Genomic DNA, 20,001 nt, shown 5'->3' on the forward strand with positions numbered 1-20,001 from the left:
GTCGTTGTAGTATAGTGGTGAGTATTCCCGCCTGTCACGCGGGCGACCCGGGTTCGATCCCCGGCAACGGCGCGAAGTTTTTGAACCCCTGATTTTAGTTTTAACGAAATCGATTTATATTTTGGCATTATAGTCCGAAACGGCATCAGAATTCACAATTTGATTCCACAAGACAACTATCTCTAGGGTTTAAATTTTAAGAACTGACAACACACCATATTTAAATCATAGGGCAGAGAATCCCAACGTGGGTACTGGCATCAAACGGATGTGTCATTCAATTTTGGCATCAACGGATCTCTCAAATGGCAAAATGTTACGCAGCAGAATACTTGCTCACCGAAGGCCTATATGTGCACCATCAAAGAAGGCAAATAAATGCAATACTCATTTATATGTTTTCCATGTTCCTATTCAATTTGGTCGTTGCCTTGTTCCTTAAGCCTTTATGATTATTCTCCATAAGTCACCTAAAATGCTACTTAACAATTACCAGCCAAGCCAATTATACGAGCAATCACATCTTTCAGTTGATAAATGTGTGTCAAAAACTTGTCATCATGTTCAGAGAATTCAAATTGATTTTGTTGCCACTGGGAAATGCCATCGCTAATAACCTTCATGCCACTCTGGAGTAGTTCCACTCCCTTGCTGATTGCATCAGGGAGTTTCCTTCTCTTATTGGATTGTATGTCGGCATCAATCTCCTCACGTTCCATAGCCTTGTTAGAAATTTTCTGAACCATTTCTTTCAGCACTAAACCTTCCTTCACGAGCAACTCAAGCTGCTCAAAGCTAGGTGTAATGGTAAGAAGAGCCCTTTCCTTCTCGAGAAATGCCTTCAGCTCAGACATAAATCGCTCTTCAGTTGCTTCATTTCCTGATAATAGATCATATGAAAGAGCTGCATTTTGTGGCACAAATCGCCATAGCTGATTGCAAGAAGTACGAGCAGCAAAATATCCAAAAGCAGCAATTGCAAGATGAACAAGTGCCCAGTGCTGCTCCCTGAATAGCATGTGATACAGCTCCCACACAGCAGAACTCTTCACACAATCATCACTTTCTGACATCTCCATTTCCCCAAGTCCTCCCATGAAAAGTGCCAGATATGGTTTGCACTGATACAATAGTGGATCAGAGGCCGCTGGCCCTGAGATAAACAGGTTTTGAAGCTCCAAGATGACTTCTTCCATCTCATCAGATTTATATAAATGCTTGATATTTGAGACAATCCCCAGTGTTTCACTTAAAAGCTTATGATAATGTTCCTTCATTAGTTGGTCTGCAGGATTTCTGAAGTTGCGAATGATAGTAACTAAGAAGTTGAGGCTCTTCATGCCAACATCAGATATGCTAACCTGTCTACAAGACATACAAGTCAATTTAAGCATTGCTACCCATAGAGGGATGAATTTGCTTAGAAATTATGTCAAAAAATTATGATTCAAAACTCAAGGACCACCTGAGAAATTATGGTCATACCTAAATTATAAATACACACACATGATTAAGCAAGAAACACACTTCATATTTTTAAACAGCCATTTTGAAAAGGAACTGGTTACTCACTGTGACTGCAGGGAAGCTGATAGAGTGAAAACTGGAACCCCAAATATACCAGAACTGCAAGCAGTCAACAGTTTGTCACTAGGACTCACTATGAAGTTGAAGTAATCAGTAACGATTTTCTGTTTAGCATCACTTCTGATGTTATCCATCAGTGAATTCAGAGGAAAGCCTTCCAAGAGCAAGGCAACACATATAACTGATGAATCACAGACAACTGCGCTATAAACACGGTCAACTATAGATGGAGTCCCATTAGTAAGAAACAAGCAGATGGTTCTTGCTATTTTCCTCAGAGGAGAAGCAGGGATAAGAACTGATTCTGGAGATGCCAGTAACCTCATTAATGAGTAAAACTTATCAATAGTGTCATTTACCATGTCAGTTTCAGCATGACGCAACAAAAAGCACCAGAGTTCCATTATAATCTCCCAGCATAGAAAATGTGGATGGAAGAGATTCTCAAGCAGAAAAGCCTCCAACTCCATCCAACCATTACTTGAAGACACAACAATCATGAAGGTTTTTATTGAATTCAAAAAAGCAGGAAACATAGGCTGCAAAACCAATTCAATTGTTTTCCCAGATCCATATGGTACAGGAATTTGCATATCAAGAATGGACGAGTACACCCTATCATCAACTAATACATCCAAAAACCATCCAAGCTTTTTGGTTAATATGTTCTGTACATCTTCTTCAAGACCAACAGAATATCTTAGCAAAGTATGAAACATTAAAACCCGACCAATAAGCAATAGTCTCTCTTGAGGCATAGATTTACCACTTAGAGAAAATGTTTCAATGATTGAGCTTATATGACAATATCTACTTGAATCTCCCAGGATTGAATTTGAGTAGCATTCATCAGTGAACAACCAGTCCAGAAGTTCAAACTTGTGCTCCTGTTTCACTTCAGCTGAATTCAGTAAAGAAGTAAGCAAATCCATAGATGTCTTCTCCAAAAGTTCTGAGAACACTTCACTGGCAGTATTCAGAAGTTTTTCAAAGCTCAAGAATATCCTGAAAGCTGAGATCACCATAGCACACTGTGTTATTTCCTTGTATACAAGATAAGCTTGGCATGGATACAAGGAAGATATTTTCACTGCATTAATAAGGTAAAATTTGACTGGAAGAAATGTCCTCCTAGCTTCAACTACAGAAACAGTTTCCTCCAACGAAGAAGACCAAGCCATGGCTGCACATCTAAGAGGTTCACTGACAAGCGAAATTAGGGTTACAATAATATCTTGCACACTTACGGTCTCTGTTAACATTCCCTTGCCTAGCTGAAGCAAGGTAACCACACCTTTCCATGACAAATTGAGAATGGTTACCAGATTTCCACCATCATTTGCTGCAAGGATGCCCATTTCACACAATTTCTCTGTCGTGGATTTTATTATGTTTATAACATGGTTCCTAATATTAGCTTCTTTATGGTCCATGCTGTCCTCATTCTTCGCAGGTCTTGCATCCCGGGAATCCCAATTCACAGCTAGGGAATACTCCTTGCATAGTCTCATCACAGCATCAATCACCATCTGTGCAACCTTCAGTATTTCTGAGCCATAGTTATTGATTCTCTGTTTGAAAGAAGGCAAAGGAACACCTTAGCAAAAAAAAAAACAAAAACAATTAAATTCTGGAGACAAACAATGAACTGGGTGTAAAAGAAATCCAAAACAACTACCTTAGTCTCTGATACTACATCCTTTGTTAAATTCAACTGTTCTGAAACGAATCTTTCAACAATAATTGTGGAATCATTGTCAGTCAAAAAAGGATATCTTGTCAAAGCCATCACAATAGCTGCAGAGAGGCTCAAGAAATCCAAAAGAAGCTGCAAAAGGTTTTTTCAAAAAATAAAAATGAATAAATAAATAAAAGCAACATCTATGAGGTTATGAATGGATACCAATTAGAAAACTAAGTTATTAGCACGGAGGAAAAGAATATTCCACAATAAAACCTGAACAATCTTGTTCCTAACTTCCTATAAAGAAAATTGAAGTTTTGCCAATTTTTATGTACCTGAAAGAAGCAGTCACAATGTTCTTCTTCTTGAGAGTCTGCAGATGACATAAGAGTCATCTTCAGATGCTTTCCACACCATGTGCTTGCCTAACAAATGCAAAGTCTGATTAAGGTTAGGAACTGATACATGCCACTCAATAAAAGTGAATCAATAATAAAAAGGAAATCTATTCTTGCTGTAGAGAGATATACCTTTGTCCCAAGAGCAAGAAACTGTACCAAACATCCAGATAAGTCTGAATCTACATATTTTGCAGCCACCTGCAATATAGCTTTGTTTAACATGCATTGGGATGCATCCAGGCAAGTGAAGTCTTCCCAAAAAGTCTAGCTTCTTGTTAAGACAAGAAACATGGCATCCCATCCACTGGGTGAAAGTTGCAGTGGTAGATTGGTACAGAGAAAAACAAGAAAAAGGTACCTGCTCTTATATGACCATGAAATCTGATCTTGATTGACATTTCATGTTGATAGTGCAAAAAGTTTTCAGTGAAAAGCCATAAACCAATAAACTGAAATTGCTAAAAATTGTTGTGCAAAAGAACTCAATTCTCTTTTATCAGAGTAACACACCATATGAAGATTTTTCCACAGTTAACACTAAATAGGCTATTTAGGTAAATGTTCTTACTTTAGGTCAATGTTCTTACTTCCGATTCACATAAATTAAAGCTATTTCTTAATTGAAAGGGTAAAATAGAAAGACGGTAGAGGAAAGGATACTGTAAGGCTTTCAACAATAGACGCCAAGTGAGTTTTCTCAGGTAAATCCGATTCCCTGAGTTTAGCAAGCAGCTGAACCCGGCTCTCCACCACCTGTAGCATAAAACTAATGATTCATAAGCTAAATCTCCACAACCAGACAATAAATATCGAAGAATCTAAGAGGAATTTTAAAAAACTTTGAAAATGTTAAGCCAAAATGGGCTACTTGAAGCAATTTCTGAAAAGAACCAAAAAAAATGTAACCCTAAAAATTGAAAAATAAAGAAAGTGAGAGGTTGAAAATGCGTGATTTGCAGTTGATATTGAATAAACTTACATCTGAAGATTTGATGGAATCTAGTAGAATCTGCAAATCGCTGTTGGAGCTCTCTCTCGCCATTTTCGCTCGGTTTCTTTCTTTTCTGCTCTGAGCGTGATTTGATTTTCGCGCTCTAAATGGCTTGCTTTCCCGCCCCCTTGAGAGCAAGTTAAGGGCATGTTTGGTATTTAGTCGAAACTATTTTTAGAAAATTTATTTTTTAAAATATATTAATTAAAGTATATTATAAACATATTAAAATAATAAAATAATTTTTAAATTATTTTTTAATAATATTTAAAATTATACTTCTATTAAAAAAATTAATTTGGACGTTCCAGCCTCAATGTGAAAGCAGTAAAACTACACTTCAGCAGTGATTCGTATATATGGATGTGCCATTTACAACTCCAAGCTTAAAGCTTGGATTGACCTTGGACTACACCAAGCCTGCCTAAATAATGGGCTTGATCCATTGGGCTATATTATTATCATCGAAGAGAATACTTGTCTTGCGACCTCAGGCTCAGGTTGAATCTAAGTATTCTCCTTTTCTTTGATGCTTTTGTTGTATAGGATTACAATAACAGGAACAAGGATAAGCCTCCCGCATCAACAAGCCCCCGGATTTTCACTAGGGTGAACACTTCCCACTTAGCTTGACTTGACAACAATTAACGCCATCACCAAATAAACACACAGCATTTAATATAGTAGCCTCACTAAGTCTCTAAAAAGAGCCAGGCGAACTTTTCCCACCATTTTTACCAGGAATACTTCCTCCACCACTGTAACCAAAGCCTGAACCCTTGTAATTGCATAATGCATAAAATTTAAAGAGTTCAGAGATATATACAGTTGAAGACAAAAAAGGGCCACCCATGGCCCGGCTCTTTATGGCGAGACCCAACGCTCCGTTACTAGCCACCATTCGAGTCACTAATCTCGGTCGATACAACATCTCCTCCACAGAATCAAAAAGAGCAAAAATATGTTATTTTCCAGCATGAGGGATATTAAGAAAAATCCTCCTTTTGTTTAGTGGCATTCAAGGCCAATATTTGATTAAATTAAAACTTTTGATCATTTGATAAATTTGTTTCCACTAGAAATTAATGAAATGAAATTGAAATTTTCTAATTAATTGGCCTTTTTCCTCAAAATCACAAATCAAGTGTTTTGTTTAAGAATAGGTCACAATCTCGATCCTTGAAATAGTCAACATCCTATTCGACTTTAAAACAAAAAACATCAAAAGCGAGCGAGTCCCGATAGTACACTTGCACATGGTTTGGTAGGGTGCGCGGGGCCCGAGCAACAGTGCAACTCATGGGCTACGCGCGAGGAACCCGGTAGCAAGCTACTGAAATGGAACCTCCCCTTTAAAAAATTAATTTAATATGAAGCGGGCCATTGCCCCACGTATCAGATATTAGACTGACAAGAACAGACGCTACACTTGATCTTAGCCAAAAGGCCGAGAAAGGTATGCGTTCTTCAAATGTCGACTTCTCCTTTTATATCCAAGCTTCCTTTCCTAGGCTTTGTGGGTATTCGATGTGGGACTGTCAAAACAAATTAGCGTGGTCTAGATTGGGACGTATGTTGTTTCAGTTGGATTTGAGATCTATTTTCAAATTAAAATTGAATTAAAATTTTATTATATTTTAATTTAATTCTTTATTTTTTGATTTTGATTTGATATGATTATTAGTTTTTTAATTTTGATTTAATTTAGTATAATTTTAATTCGATTCTCGATTATTAAAATAATTTTATGTAATTATTTTTTTAAAATGCTACATCTAAATTGATATTTAAGTTTTGTATTAAGTTATTAATATATAATATATAATATAATATATTTTTTAATCATTTCTAAATTATATAATTTTTAACTATAAGATACATCTATAATTCATGATTAAATATATGATATAATATAAGAGTATAAATACATCATATAATATACATTTTAACTATTTATTAATTATATAATATTTATATATAAGATACTAATATAATTAAAAATTAATATATATATATATATATATTTAATTTTTAATTTAATTTCGATATAATTTTGATTTAATTTTTAATTAAAAATTAAAATTGAATTAAAGCATAAAAAAATTATAATTCAATATAATTTTTATCAATTCGATTTAGTTGTTCCAAAAATCATGCAAAACCTAACTTCAACATTAGCCTTGCATGGTCAAACTCAAATCCGTGAGAAGCAACAAATGCTATGCTATCAACTGTTCTCAATTAATTACCGCTATTTTTTTTAACCCATTCCCGCTTAAGTTTGGTTAAATTATTTGTTTTTATTTAATTACTTAAAAAATTTTAACCTCCCTTATATTAAAGGCGATTTCAATTAATATTCAATAAAATTTATCGATAGTTAATTAAATGCTTAATGTTGTGATTAAATTATAAATAAGATCATTTTCATTTGATGGGTCAGGGTTGCTTTGACTGGGGATCGATGTCTCCAGAGAAACGGCTATAATTAGCAATGACTAAACAAAAACACACAACTCATCATACAGATATTAACACTAAGACATCAAAACATCAAAACAAAAGTGTTATAACTAAGGACATGGCAAAATCCCACCACCAGCAGCACCTCCGCCAGCTCCACCACCAAGGCCACCAATACCACCCAAGCCACCGAGAACCGCCCCCCCCCCCAGTACCAAGGCCACTCTATCCCCCTATTCCACCAACTCCTCCAATTCCCCCATACTTGCCAATTCCACCAAGAATTGGGAGTCAGCCAACTACACCAGCGTAGCCACCCATTCCGGCAAAGCCACCCACACCACCATAGATGAAATTCTTTTTGTCTTTTAGGCCAGTGCTGGTAGGTGACTCTGCCAAGGGTGCAGTAGCATGCACAAATACTTGCTCATCACTTGTAGGTTATTGATATGATGCTTTTGGTCGCTGAGAACAGCACGATCAGAAGTTACATTACGTGCATTTGCATGCACAATAGCAAGAACAAGAATCAAACACCACCTGCCCATCTCGCTGGCAAGACTAGCTGGTTGAGGTTGAGTTACAAATATTGGTGGTGCTCAAGGTGGGTTATACATATAGTGGTGGGTTTGTAACAGTTGGGGGTCATAAAGGGGGTGAGAGTTTGCTCTCACAATCACGAGAAGGGAAATTCGTTGAATTTTGAATCAGAGAGTTAGGTGAATCAAAAGAAGTGAAATTTAATGAAGGAACTCATGAGTCTTGCATTCATCCATGGGTGAATTGCCAGATTTTTTATTCTGTACTTTCACTAAACTTGCCCAAATTTTTACAAATGGATTTCAAAACCCTTTTTTCCAACAAAAGGGCCATCATATCCATTAATAAAATAGCTCGCCAGTGTCAAGATAAATATAATAAATTACGACGTAAATAAATTTTATAAAATAGAAAATAATAATAAAAATTATTAATTATATACATATAAATTTTATTCTTAATTTTATGAGTTTTAATTTAATAATATTAAAATTATTTTTAAAACTTCGAATTATTGAATTCAGTAAAGCAAAATAAATAAATAAAAAAAAAAAACTTTGAAAATTTTAATTTCAAAATCTAATAAATTTAAATTCCAATTCATATTTTTGTCTGCCATTTTGATAGCCATTCTATGCTAAACTCTTAGTATGACAAGCTTTTATGCAATTGTTGACGAGATGAATAATACAGAATCAATTGCAATTGCAAGGCACCAATAGACCCGGAATGTACATATACACATTAGAGAAAAATGTTGGAGGAGTGACAAGTGGCCAAATTAACTATATATAACCTGCCCGTAAAATTTATATAACCAACGTCAAGATCCATGAAATTTCAGATTCAGGATCATAACAACCATCGCAAACTCATTAACAAAATAACCCAGCTAGCCTTTAGCCTTGCACATTCAGAAGATACGTCAATGTCAACCTTGAAATTTACTTCCAAATTCCTTCCTTCCGGAGCTACAGCGGCTAGAGGTGCTTGGAGCCCTAGGGTATTCGTCACTGCTGCCCCTAGACCATTGCAAGTGAGTCAAATCGCACTTATGTTCTGAAAGGAAAAAAAAAAATTCTTTACCATTCTTATTAAACAGAATCATATTTCAGGATTATCATTCGTCTGGGAATTCTGGTATTGATCTATATAAGGGGAAAATGCCGTAATTTTTATGATCTAGTGTATATTATATCCATCCCTTTGACTAGTGTGATTGACATTACATCAAATATTTATACAAATTTTGGTGCAAATCGCAGTCCAAAAAGGACATAGACACCGCAGAGACATGCCAGAATGTGAAAGAAGCAGCAGAAGCAGTTAAACAAGGTGCAAGAGAAGTGAGGAAGACCAGTGAATTCATAAGAGACATGGCTTCTTCTACTGCTGAATCTGTAAGATTCAATAAAACATATCCAACCATGCCAACTAAAGAACACACACACACACACACACACAAACACACACATATATATATATAACTTATTATTATTAGGTTTTATTATGTGACTGTCTTCTTGTGTGCAAGTGAAGGCAATGAGTAGGTGATTTAACAGTTGTGCATTTTGTGAGAGCTCTCAGGTGTCCAATATGACTAAAGAAGCCACAGATAAGGTATCTGACGCAGCAGAAAACATCAAAGAAAAGGCTAAGGACTCAGTTTCTGGTGCTTTTGGAACCGCCAAGGCAACCACTGAAAAGATCAAGGAAAAGATCGTTGGCAAGTGAAATAGAATTTTTTACATGTTCATCAAGAACATAATACACAAACACTGATATATTTATTTCTTCATTTTGTTTGTAAGTTAACTTTGGCAAGTTTTTATGTACGTCTGTTTTTTCATGTTCTTTCCATAGCAATACAACACTCTGCTTCTAATGATTTGCCAATTAAAAGGAACACTGTAATTATGTAATCTTGAATGAGCTTGTGGATACAATTGAATTTATTTCTATTTTTGGTTCTTGAACCTGCTTCTTCAACAAATAATGCTTCTATTGTGGCTACCTTGTAAGGGGCATAAGAAATGCTAGAAAGTTACTTCTGAAAAGAAAAGGGATTGGGTCCATGTACAGGGAAACATCATGAGATTTTCGAGTACAATTAAAATTGTTGGATCTGTAAATTTGAGTTGAGACAGTACACATGACAAATTTTGTCTATGTTAAGTGAAGTAAATGAGTATCTGGCAACAACCAAACAGATACACAAAGAGAGTTGCCACCAGTTGAGCACCCTCTTACAAGAGGTGTGTACATGGGATTGAAAGATTCGGTACCATTTGAGGTTAATTTGTGTATATAAGAGTTGAAGCAGAGCATGACGTGATATTTGTAGAGGAAAAAAAAAGAGTGCATTGTTTAACTACATAAAACTTGTCTAATAATATAGATAATGCACTTAATTAGTAGCACATTTATGAGATTGGATATGTTTTCTTGAAGTCTAGTAATAGGAACATTAATCACAGGCATTATGTTATAATAGGTACGCAAATTTAAAATACACACAATCACATAGTCTACGAAAGAGAAGAAAAATAACACAGAATTTACGTGGTTCAACTTGTGAGACACAACTTTTTTGAGTCTATAACTAGCAAATGCATTCAATAGGCTATATATATTTGCAAATTTTAGATGGAACAAAAGATTATGTCTCAGGTTTCTTGTAAGTTTGAGGCCCTTTGCTGTTGTTTCTTTATCAAGGTTAATAAGATACTAATGGGATCTTATCTTAATATCCCCTAAGCATTTCATTTTAGATAACTTTTGTTTGTTGAATCAATATCATGAATTCCTTTTCCTTTTCTATTGTAAAGACGCTTCAATTCATTTGCCACTGCAGACAGAACATCAGTTACATAGTTATGTACTGAACATCAGTTACATAATTATCCCAAAAATCTACTTATGCATTTATATAGGTTGTTGAACTATTAATTGAGCTAGTAGCTTCGAAGATAGAGAGCATTTGCTTGTTAAAGCTTCCTTCAAATGTTTCTCAAGAAGTGGTAATCTCTGCAGTTTTGCCTAGATATACGGTACAGCAGTTTCTGCAAAAATGTCCTAGCAGTCAATATCAACAAAAGATAAAAGGGAAAGTTTAACAAATTGAATACTCAATAGAAAAGGCAAATTAATGAATGTCTTCTTTAGACAACTTGCCTCTTGTATGGTAATAAAATTGGGGTCCATGTGAAGTGAGGCATCTAATGTGAAGACTGTTTTGAGTTACTGGAGCTTTGTCTCATTGCTTTAGCAGCTCCATCTTACCTTTCATAAGTCATGAACAACTCAAAATCAATCATCCAACATACACAGAAAAAAGGATCAATTATTAAGTCATGCATCGATTATCTCACATTCATAATTTTTGTACAAGACACGTGCACAAAACTTTCTTTCTGATGAAACAGTCCTTTTTCAGCAGAAAGTTGTGCCCTTCCTATGATAGCACAGCAGTCTAAGAAACTTTGGAAAAAGGTACTCTCAGTTGCAAATTAGGAATCAATTCTTTCATACTGATTACTCAACTAGGGAAATGGGAAAAGTGAAACCCAGCAAGGCAGCAACCAGATCTCCATTATACTGGCACACACTCGTGATCATGAAAGGGAATCAGAGACCCAACTCATCATGGGTCCCGCTCAATTAGAATTTTGAGGTCAAATCAATGACTTGATCTTTCAGTCCGGCTCTCTGGGAATAACTTTTTGGTGAGCTTTTTATTAGATCTTAATGTGTTCACGGTTCAGTTTACTTTCTATCCAACTTACAATTTGCTTAACTGAAATTCTTCTTGTGTTATTGGACTAGATGATAAGCCTGTACAGAAATCAGTATTGGAGGAGCTGAAGTGCTTGATTCTTACATCCCATATTTCTTGTTATCTAGGCTAGAGACAATAGTTGCAAATTAGAATTTGGAAGATTCAAGAAAGCAGAAGATTATCTTCTTGTATCTAACATTACACCAAAAGCCAAATCCTGCAATTCTTGGCTCTATTTGTTGTTTTGCATTTAGTCAAAACAAATATATCAACCTTTTCTTTACATTAAGAAGAACAAAAAGTTACCAAACATGTAAGAAAACAAGCTTCCCCTCTACATGAATGTGCAGCATCTAGAATTTATCACTTGAAACCCACTTTGGCATTAGAGGAAGATGAGTAAAGCAATGAGGAAGCAGAGAAGCTTGAGTTATTGCTTTTGGGATATAAAGTTTGCACTGTTGACTTTGATGACGAAGTTGCTGGAACTGCACTGCTTGAGTTCCTGTTTTCTGTGTCAGTTGCAGGAGATCCTTTAAGGAGCATATCAACCTTCGCATACTCCTCTCTTTCATGCTTGATCTCCTTAAGCATTGCAGCCACATCTTTCATGGTTGGTCTTTCATCAGGGGAGGAATTTACACACAATAAGGCTATACCAAAGGCTTGCATCATCTCATCTATTTCTGGTTCAGGTCGAGATAGTAAGCAAGGGTCTAGTACTTCAATTCCTCCCCTCTTCTGTCTAACCCAATCTACTACATGTAGTCCTTCTGGTATGGTCGGATCAATTGGTTGTTTGCCTGTCAGGACTTCCAATACCACCACGCCATAGCTATAAACATCACTTTTCTCTGTGATCTTCATCATGTAGCCATATTCTGAATAGAACAGTAAACTTGCTTTAATAACATTGTGCAAATGAACAAAAAAAAAATATATGCTCAGGTAAACGCTAATCATCAATTTTCAAGTTTGCAATTAAATTCAGATAGAAATGAATGTAAAATATCTATACAGACCAAAAATTGAATTTGGGATAGCATAAGAAAGTAGAGTACATGGAGAAGGAAATTAAATAATGTGATACACTTACCAGGAGCAATATATCCATAAGAGCCTGCAACTGTATTGGAGGACCGAGCAAAATCACCTTCATCAACAAGCTTGGCAAGGCCAAAATCCGCAATATAAGGCTCGAATTCAAGGCCAATTAGGATGTTATTGGCTTTGATATCTCTATGAACAATTGGAGGAACACAATCATGGTGCAAATAAGCTAGGCCTTCTGCTGCTCCCAACAAAATTTTGTACCTAAGATACCATTCCAATGCATTTCCTGTTCTTTCATGGAGGAGACTGCCCAAGCTTCCATTAGGCATGTAATCATACATCAGCAATCTCGTATTTCGATTCCGACAACAACCCAAGAACCTAACTATGTTTTTGTGCCGAATGGAGCCAAGTGTCTTTACTTCTGCAGAGAAGGAATCACGAACGCCACCTTTTTCATCGGTGCATCCATTGGCTGCAGCCATTGTATATGGCCATAGCTTCTTCACAGCAATGACTTCCCCATTGTCCATATCAGCACGATAAACAATGCCAGAGCACCCTTTTCCGATTACATTGGTATCCACCAGGCATCTTAGTACCTGATCCACAGAGAAATTCAACTTCTGGAATGGAGTGAATTGCCAGGGCCATGAATCTCCTAACTCAGACTCATCATCATCTCTAATGGTTCTTCGTGTACGAAAAATAGCAATTGTCCCCATAATCACCATCGCCACTGTCAATGTGATCAGTAAAGCAATTGCTAGCTTAAGCTTTCTTGACTGCCTTATGTCATCTCTATTTCTTTGCAGTCCTGTCCTGCCTACATCACTCAAGAAACAGGAGTCCTTGATTGAAGAACAGAGGCCTTGGTTACCAGCCAAGTCTTCTGGTGATAGCTGTCTAAACAGTTTGTTATCAGGAAGATAGCCAGTGAAGTTATTGTAAGATATATTGAGAGAAACAAGGTTGTCAAGGCCTGCAAGCGGACTTAAATTTCCCTCAAGCTTGTTATGTGAAAGGTCTAATATAGAAAGCTTACTGAGTGCAGATATCTGAGGTGGAATTGGCCCCGTAAGTCCATTATAGCTGAGATTGAGGGCAATTTCCAGGGCCTCTATTTGACTCAGTTCCATCGGGATGCTGCCTGTAAGCTCATTGCTGCCAAGGTCAAGCAATTGAAGGCTTGAACAGATGCCAAGTGATGAAGGTATCGATCCGGAGAATGAATTCCTGCTTAGAATTAGCTTGTTAAGTGAGACAAGGCGACCCAAGCTTGCTGGTATTTGACCCTCAAATTGATTAACTGAAACATCTAGGACCTGAAGCCCACTAAGAGATGACAATGAATTGGGCAAGGGACCCTGTACAGTGTTGTTGCCAAGGTCTATCATTTGCAATTCTGTGCAACTTCCTATTTCATCAGGGACCCACCCAGAAAGGCGATTGCTAGATAGATCAAGAAAGTTCAAGTTCTTAAGACCCCCAATTTCTTTAGGAATGCCACCAGAAATCCTGTTGTTACCAAGTCTTAGTCTCAGAAGAGAGCTACAATTACCAATCTCGGGTGGTATAGAACCAGAAATGTCATTAGATATTAAGAGAAGTTTTGTGAGGTTTTGAAGCTGAAATAAGCCAGGAGGGATGCTTCCAGTGAGTGAATTGTGAGACAAGTCTAGTGCTTGAAGGTTACTGCATTTAGCCAAACTTGAAGGAATGCTTCCTTCAAGCTGGTTTTGCCAGGCAAAGAACACAGTGAGCTTTGACAACTTTCCAAGCTCGGGTGGAATTAAACCTAAGATCTGATTTGCGTCAAGTTGCAATTGCAAAAGATTTGAAGCATTGGAAAGATTGGATGGTATTGAACCAGACACATTGTTATTACTAATCATAAACTCTTCAAGCGCCAAAAGACCTCCTATAGAAGAAGGTATGGTCCCAGACAGAGAATTCAAAGAAAGATCAATCATTTTCAAGCTGGTACAATTTCCAATCTCTTCTGGGATGACTCCAACAAGACTATTTTGCCATAACAACAGTTGTTCAAGCTTTTTAAGCTTGCCAATCTCTGGCGGAATTGATCCAGAGAGACTGTTTTCATACAGAAACAAGTTTACAAGCTCAGAGCAGTTACCTATATCAGAAGGAATCTCGCCAGAGAGCATTGTTGTATAAATGGACAATGTTTGCAGCTTGCTTAGCTTGCCCAATGAAACGGGCAAAGAACCTGAAACTCTTGTATCAGCAAGCCCCAAAACAGTCAAGTTGCTGCAATCTCCAAGCTCATCAGGAACTTTGCCAATAATGTCTTTGTTCCCTCCAGCTCTAAGGACTTCAAGACTGGACAATTTGCCTAGCTCAGTTGGGATATAACCACCCAAGAGATTATCGAAAAGAAGCAGATTCTTGAGTCTACTGCAGTTGCTTAGTTCAACTGGGATTTTTCCAGTTAGCTGATTAGAGTTCAAAATCAAGTCTTCAAGATTTAGAAGGCGGCGAATGCTCCCCGGGATGGTGCCAACAAGACTATTAGAGCTGAGGTCAATGGAGGTGAGTGAAACAGAGTCACCAATATCAAGTGGGATGGTGCCTGTAATATTGGCGTCAGAAATGACAAGTTTAATAAGAAAACGAAATGAAGAGAGATTGAATGGTACAGGAAGCTGAAGAGGAACTGATTGGATGTTTATTTCGGTGACAAAACCTTGAGGAGAACATGTTATGGAGGTCCAGTTGCATGGGTTAGAATCAAGATTGTTCCAGTTAGAGAAGGATGAAGGTGGTGCAGGAGAAGAATGCAGCCAAGAAAAAAGAATAGAGGCTTCATGGTTTGGCGCAGCCAATGAAGTTGACAGAAGACTTGGGAGAAGAGTAAGGATAAAGAATGATAAGGAAGAAGGAGAAGGAAGAAGGGAAGAGAAGAGGAGGATTTGCCTCGAGCTGGGCATCGACATTTGCTTCAATTTCCAAAACTTTCTTCTCGGATTTGCATCATTAGTTTTTGCTGCTGCTGCAGCTGCTTCTCCCTCTCTCTCTCTCTCTTTCTAAAAACTATATTTCTTGCTTGCTTTGAACTCAAACTCAAACAAGCACAGTGTTCAGGACCTTGCCTAGTAATACAAAGTAAGGTGCAAACCAACCCAAAAGAAGTAATGCAATAAGATTAAAAAAAAAAAAATTAACCAAAAAAAATGCCTAGAGATCAACAAACTGCACCACCTCCACCACCACTCCACACCCTCACCTAGGATCCTCCTCTCTCTCTCTCTCTCTCTCTCTCTCTCTCTCCGAGATATATAAAATAATGGATGAGGCTGCCAGGTGGGTTCACGCGCAGGGTAGAGAGGCACCTTGTACACTTGAGTTCTTTATCTTTTATATATAAGCAGAGAATTGTTTAATCTGGCGACTCAATCAGATGATTTTATTCTAGTTTTGTTTTTTTTTTCATAGGTAAAACAAACACAAGCGTTAAGTAATAAAAATGAATTGCTATTAAAATCATAATAATTTTATCAAGTCTTTATTCCTAATTTAATTTTTAACTCCACTATAAATATATATACTAATAATTAAAAGAGCATTTAACACCCTCTACAATTCAGTGTTTCCTTCCACCGTTATAAATTTAGAAATTTCTTGTATGCACTAAGTATATAAATTAATTTATATACCTAATCAATCAGAAATTATAATTCTATATATAATAAGTTTTACCATATTTTCCGAAAGAGCCTGTCATAATTTTAAATTATTTGTCAATTTCTGATTAAGTAAGTATATATAGACATTCAGGTGCGTTACTATGAAAATTTATTTGAAAGTTAATTTATCAAGAAATAATATTAATTGCACTAAACTTAAATTTATTCAACTTAAGGATAGCGCAGATAGGAAGAAGTTTTTCCCCTAACCAAATTTATCATTTTTTTTTTCATTTTGTTTAAGTAATTTGACATCTAATTGTAACTAATTAAATTTATTTTTATTTAATTTGCTTGGATTAGGATTTAAACTTAATACTTCATAACTCTAGAAACAACTTCAGTATTACTAGTTAAAGTTAATTAGTGTAACTAATTGATGATCAAATTACTAATTCCAACTGTTCATTGATGTAAATGAATCCACCTAATACAAAAAGTTTTGGGTCTAAATGCTAAATACCGATAATGCCTTTGACACCTAAAATCTATATTTGTAAGAAATATACAGAAAGAAAGTACTTTTATTTCTAAATTTGTAAGTAGACAACTATTATTGTGCCTAATAATAAGAGATGGGCTTTAGGGGGTTAATTGCACCATCCATCCCTGAACTTTAGGGATATTTTCAATTCTATCCCTGAATTTTAATTTATTAAAATAAAATCATTTAATTTTGTTTTAATTGCAATAACAGTCCTTTAAAACAGAATCTGGTACGAGCTTCGGTGAATTGATTACGTGTCAGTCCAAGATGTCATTTTTAAATGAAAATAAATCCACGTCACCAAATCCTCTCTCATCTTTCTTCCACTCCCGCATTACCTTCCCGATGAGATTGCAGTCCTCGTGAATCTGCCTAACTCTGTCAAACTTTTTCTTCATCTCCTTCCTGTTACTCACCTTTCTCTAGTTTATCATCTCCATCAGCGATATAGGTGCGAAACAAAACCCTAATTTGAGCAAAGTGAAAAGGTAAGTTTTGTTTGGAGAAAACATTTTTCATCTCTCTTTTGTCGGGTGTGAGTGTTGCTTTCTTGACTTTTTCATGGAAAGTATTTTTTTTTCATATCTTTTCTAATAGACAAATATAATATGGGTAGGACCACATTGAAAGGGACGAAGGTGCAGTGGGGGACAAATAGTCGAACATTTGTAAAGGTTGAAAGCCCCACAAGAATATGGCTACCCCCTCGACAGGTAAACCCATTAAAATACTTCGTGAGTGTAAAAGCTTGTGTTTTGGCAATAGTTGTGGATTGTAGCAAAAAAGAAATTTTTATGTACAATTCAAATTATTGGTAGATAAGTATTAAATTTGGTTTGTTTATTGTGGCCAAATTATTGCATGATGCAGGACCAGGTGGTTCTAGGTTTTTTACTATAATATTGCATGTTAAGGGGGTTAAGGGAAAGTGGGGCTATTATGATGGAGTTACTTGGACAATTTATTTCTGTCATGATGATGAAATGTCATTAGTAAGGATAGATAAATTATATTAGGGCTTGAAGTTACATGGTTTATTGAGGTATTATTAAAGGGTTCTAGGTGCTGATTATAAGGGTGATTTAATGACATTAGGTTCTGACAGTGATGTAGTAACAATGTGCAAGCATGCTGTTGAACATGGTGAGGTGGATATTTATATAGAGCATTTGACAATTGAAGACTTAAAAAGAGAATTTCAAATTGATGACAGTCTACCAAAACAATCTAGTTTGGTTATTGAAGAGATTGAGGAAGAAACAGTAGCACAGACTCACATTCCAATGCAGCCTTTAGCTAAAACAATTGAACATGGGGAGTGTAGTTGGACCACTAATCATGCTAATTTATTATGTGATAGGGAAGCTAATGTTGATTCTAATATAGAGATTGTAAATGATGTGCAATGTGAAGCAAGTGTCAGTGAACATTGTGTAAATGAAGAGAATAGTGATGGTACTGTAAGAGCAAAAGAAGTAAATGCTGATGATGGATTTAATGAGTATATTGATGCTTTAATAGGGAGTGAGAGACTTGATGATTATATTAATCCCATTATGGAAGACACTATGGGGAATTTTGGGAATAATAGTCAAGATGTGCCATGTGAAGAAGTAAATATTTGTCAGAGTGGGAGGGATCATGCAATGAATGCAAGAGAAGGAGTGAATGTTGAAGAGGGAAATCCCAACAGGTAAGGGGTAAATGCTCAAGCAGATGATAAATTACAAGATAATGAGTATGAAATGGAAGAAGGGGATGAAGATGTTCAAGATGTTCTTCATGGAATTAATACTGAAATTAATAATGACAATAATAATCAAAAGCAAAATTAGAAGGGTAGGCCTAAAGCAACTGAGGAAAGAATGAGGAATGAAGCTTTTGGGGCTAGTTTAAGGTTTGACACAGCTGATACTGATTCTGAATATGGTGATTCAGATGAGTTGCATTCTAATTCAGATTCTGAGGGTGATGGGGAAAAGATTAGATTTCCAGAGTTTAATATGGATAGGGATATTGATGATCCTACATTCAAGATTGGTATGATATTCTTAACTAGAGATAAGTTTAAAGATGCATGTAGGGCTTATGGGATTAAACATAGATTTGAAATTTATTTTCCAAAAAATGACTTCCAACGTGTACAAGCTAGATGTAAGAATGAGTGTGGCTGGAAGATTTGGGCAAGTAAACTACACCCTAAAGACCCTAATGATCAAACCATGCAAATAAAGACAGCTTCATTGAACCATAGTTGTGGAAAGAGTTTTACAAACTACCATGTCACTGCAAAATGGATTGCTTCACACTACTTAGAGACCTTCAAAAATGATCTAGACTTGACTTTAACAGGGTTAATTGGGAGGATCAAAGATGATTACAGCATATGTATTAGCATGGCCAAAGCTTAGAGAGCAAAAGATCATGCTTTGAAAAGGATTCATGGGGATGAGGCTACCCAGTATGGTAGATTGCATGATTACAAGTGAAATTTTAAGAACTAATCCTGGGAGTATAGTGACATTTGGAGAAGAGAAGGGAGAGTTTGCTGGGATGTACATATGTTTGTCAGCTTTAAAAGAGGCATTTAAAGATGGTTGTAGGAAACTCATTTGTCTAGATGGATGTTGGTTAAAAGGGACTTATGGGGGACAACTATTCTCAGCAGTAGGGATAGATCCAAATGACTGTATGTTCCCTTTAGCATATGTTGTTATGCGTGTGGAGAATAAAGACAGTTGGCAATGGTTCCTAGAGCAGCTTAAAGAAGATATGCACATGTACAACAGTCACCAGTGGTGTTTCATATTAAACAGGCAAAAGGTAAACTTTTTTTTATAAGTATTTTTCATATTAAATACATAACTGGTTATTATAATTTTTATGTTTACTAACTCAAATCTTTTTCTTTTTGTCCAACCACTTGTGAATGTATCTAAATTGGGTGGATTCAGGGACTTGTTAATGTGGTCAGTGAGATATTCAGAACACAGGTTATGTGTTAGATACATGTACACAAACTTTAGGGGTAGATTTAAAGGGAAGGAACTTAAAGACCTTATGTAGAATGCAGCTAGGGCCACTTACTAAGCCAAATTGGACTTTTGGTTAGAAAAGATTGAGAATAAAAATAGTGAAGCTAGGGAGTGGTTAAGGGAAAGACCTTGTAAAAATTAGTCTAGAGCTTGTTTCAAAACTACTGTAGTCTGTGATATGTTAACAAATAATTTGTGTGAGTGCTTCAACAGGTACATCTTAGATGCAAGGGACAAACCAATCATTACCATGCTAGAAATGATTAGAACAAAAT

At 36.2% G+C, this 20,001-nt stretch overlaps 3 protein-coding genes and 2 non-coding genes across 6 annotated transcripts; 2 read left to right on the top strand and 3 right to left on the bottom strand.

The window, feature by feature from the left end:
* On the top strand, nt 1-72 carry TRNAD-GUC (transfer RNA aspartic acid (anticodon GUC)). Its single transcript has one exon. It is a non-coding gene; the product is annotated as a tRNA-Asp (tRNA).
* Nucleotides 73-366: 294 nt separating this feature from the next.
* On the bottom strand, nt 367-4,869 carry LOC110659375 (uncharacterized). 2 transcript variants are annotated; one of them, XM_021817291.2, is made up of 7 exons: nt 4,652-4,869; nt 4,333-4,425; nt 3,802-3,936; nt 3,607-3,696; nt 3,266-3,415; nt 1,573-3,158; nt 367-1,365 (listed from the first exon to the last, which is right to left on the bottom strand). In XM_021817291.2, exons 1-7 carry the CDS (start codon nt 4,712-4,714, stop codon nt 483-485), a joined length of 3,000 nt encoding a protein of 999 aa, XP_021672983.2. In that variant the 5' UTR covers nt 4,715-4,869; the 3' UTR covers nt 367-482. The 2 variants fall into 2 exon arrangements, with proteins under 2 accessions (XP_021672983.2, XP_057992670.1); XM_058136687.1 differs by having other exon boundaries at nt 4,333-4,438.
* Nucleotides 4,870-5,927: 1,058 nt separating this feature from the next.
* Nucleotides 5,928-6,123, bottom strand: LOC131174375 (U2 spliceosomal RNA). The gene has a single exon (XR_009144623.1). It is a non-coding gene; the product is annotated as a U2 spliceosomal RNA (small nuclear RNA).
* Nucleotides 6,124-8,511: 2,388 nt separating this feature from the next.
* On the top strand, nt 8,512-9,642 carry LOC110632186 (uncharacterized protein At4g13230). The gene is made up of 3 exons (XM_021780306.2): nt 8,512-8,702; nt 8,932-9,066; nt 9,254-9,642. The coding sequence occupies exons 1-3, from the start codon at nt 8,595-8,597 to the stop codon at nt 9,398-9,400; spliced, it is 390 nt and encodes a 129-aa protein (XP_021635998.2). The 5' UTR covers nt 8,512-8,594; the 3' UTR covers nt 9,401-9,642.
* A 2,017-nt stretch (nt 9,643-11,659) lies between these two features.
* Nucleotides 11,660-15,705, bottom strand: LOC110632211 (LRR receptor-like serine/threonine-protein kinase RGI1). The gene is made up of 2 exons (XM_021780351.2): nt 12,541-15,705; nt 11,660-12,325 (listed from the first exon to the last, which is right to left on the bottom strand). Exons 1-2 carry the CDS (start codon nt 15,452-15,454, stop codon nt 11,808-11,810), a joined length of 3,432 nt encoding a protein of 1,143 aa, XP_021636043.2. The 5' UTR covers nt 15,455-15,705; the 3' UTR covers nt 11,660-11,807.
* Between the last annotated feature and the right edge of the window lie 4,296 nt (nt 15,706-20,001).

Source organism: Hevea brasiliensis, chromosome 15 (assembly GCF_030052815.1).
Source record: "Hevea brasiliensis isolate MT/VB/25A 57/8 chromosome 15, ASM3005281v1, whole genome shotgun sequence".
Taxonomy (NCBI): Eukaryota; Viridiplantae; Streptophyta; class Magnoliopsida; order Malpighiales; family Euphorbiaceae; genus Hevea; species Hevea brasiliensis.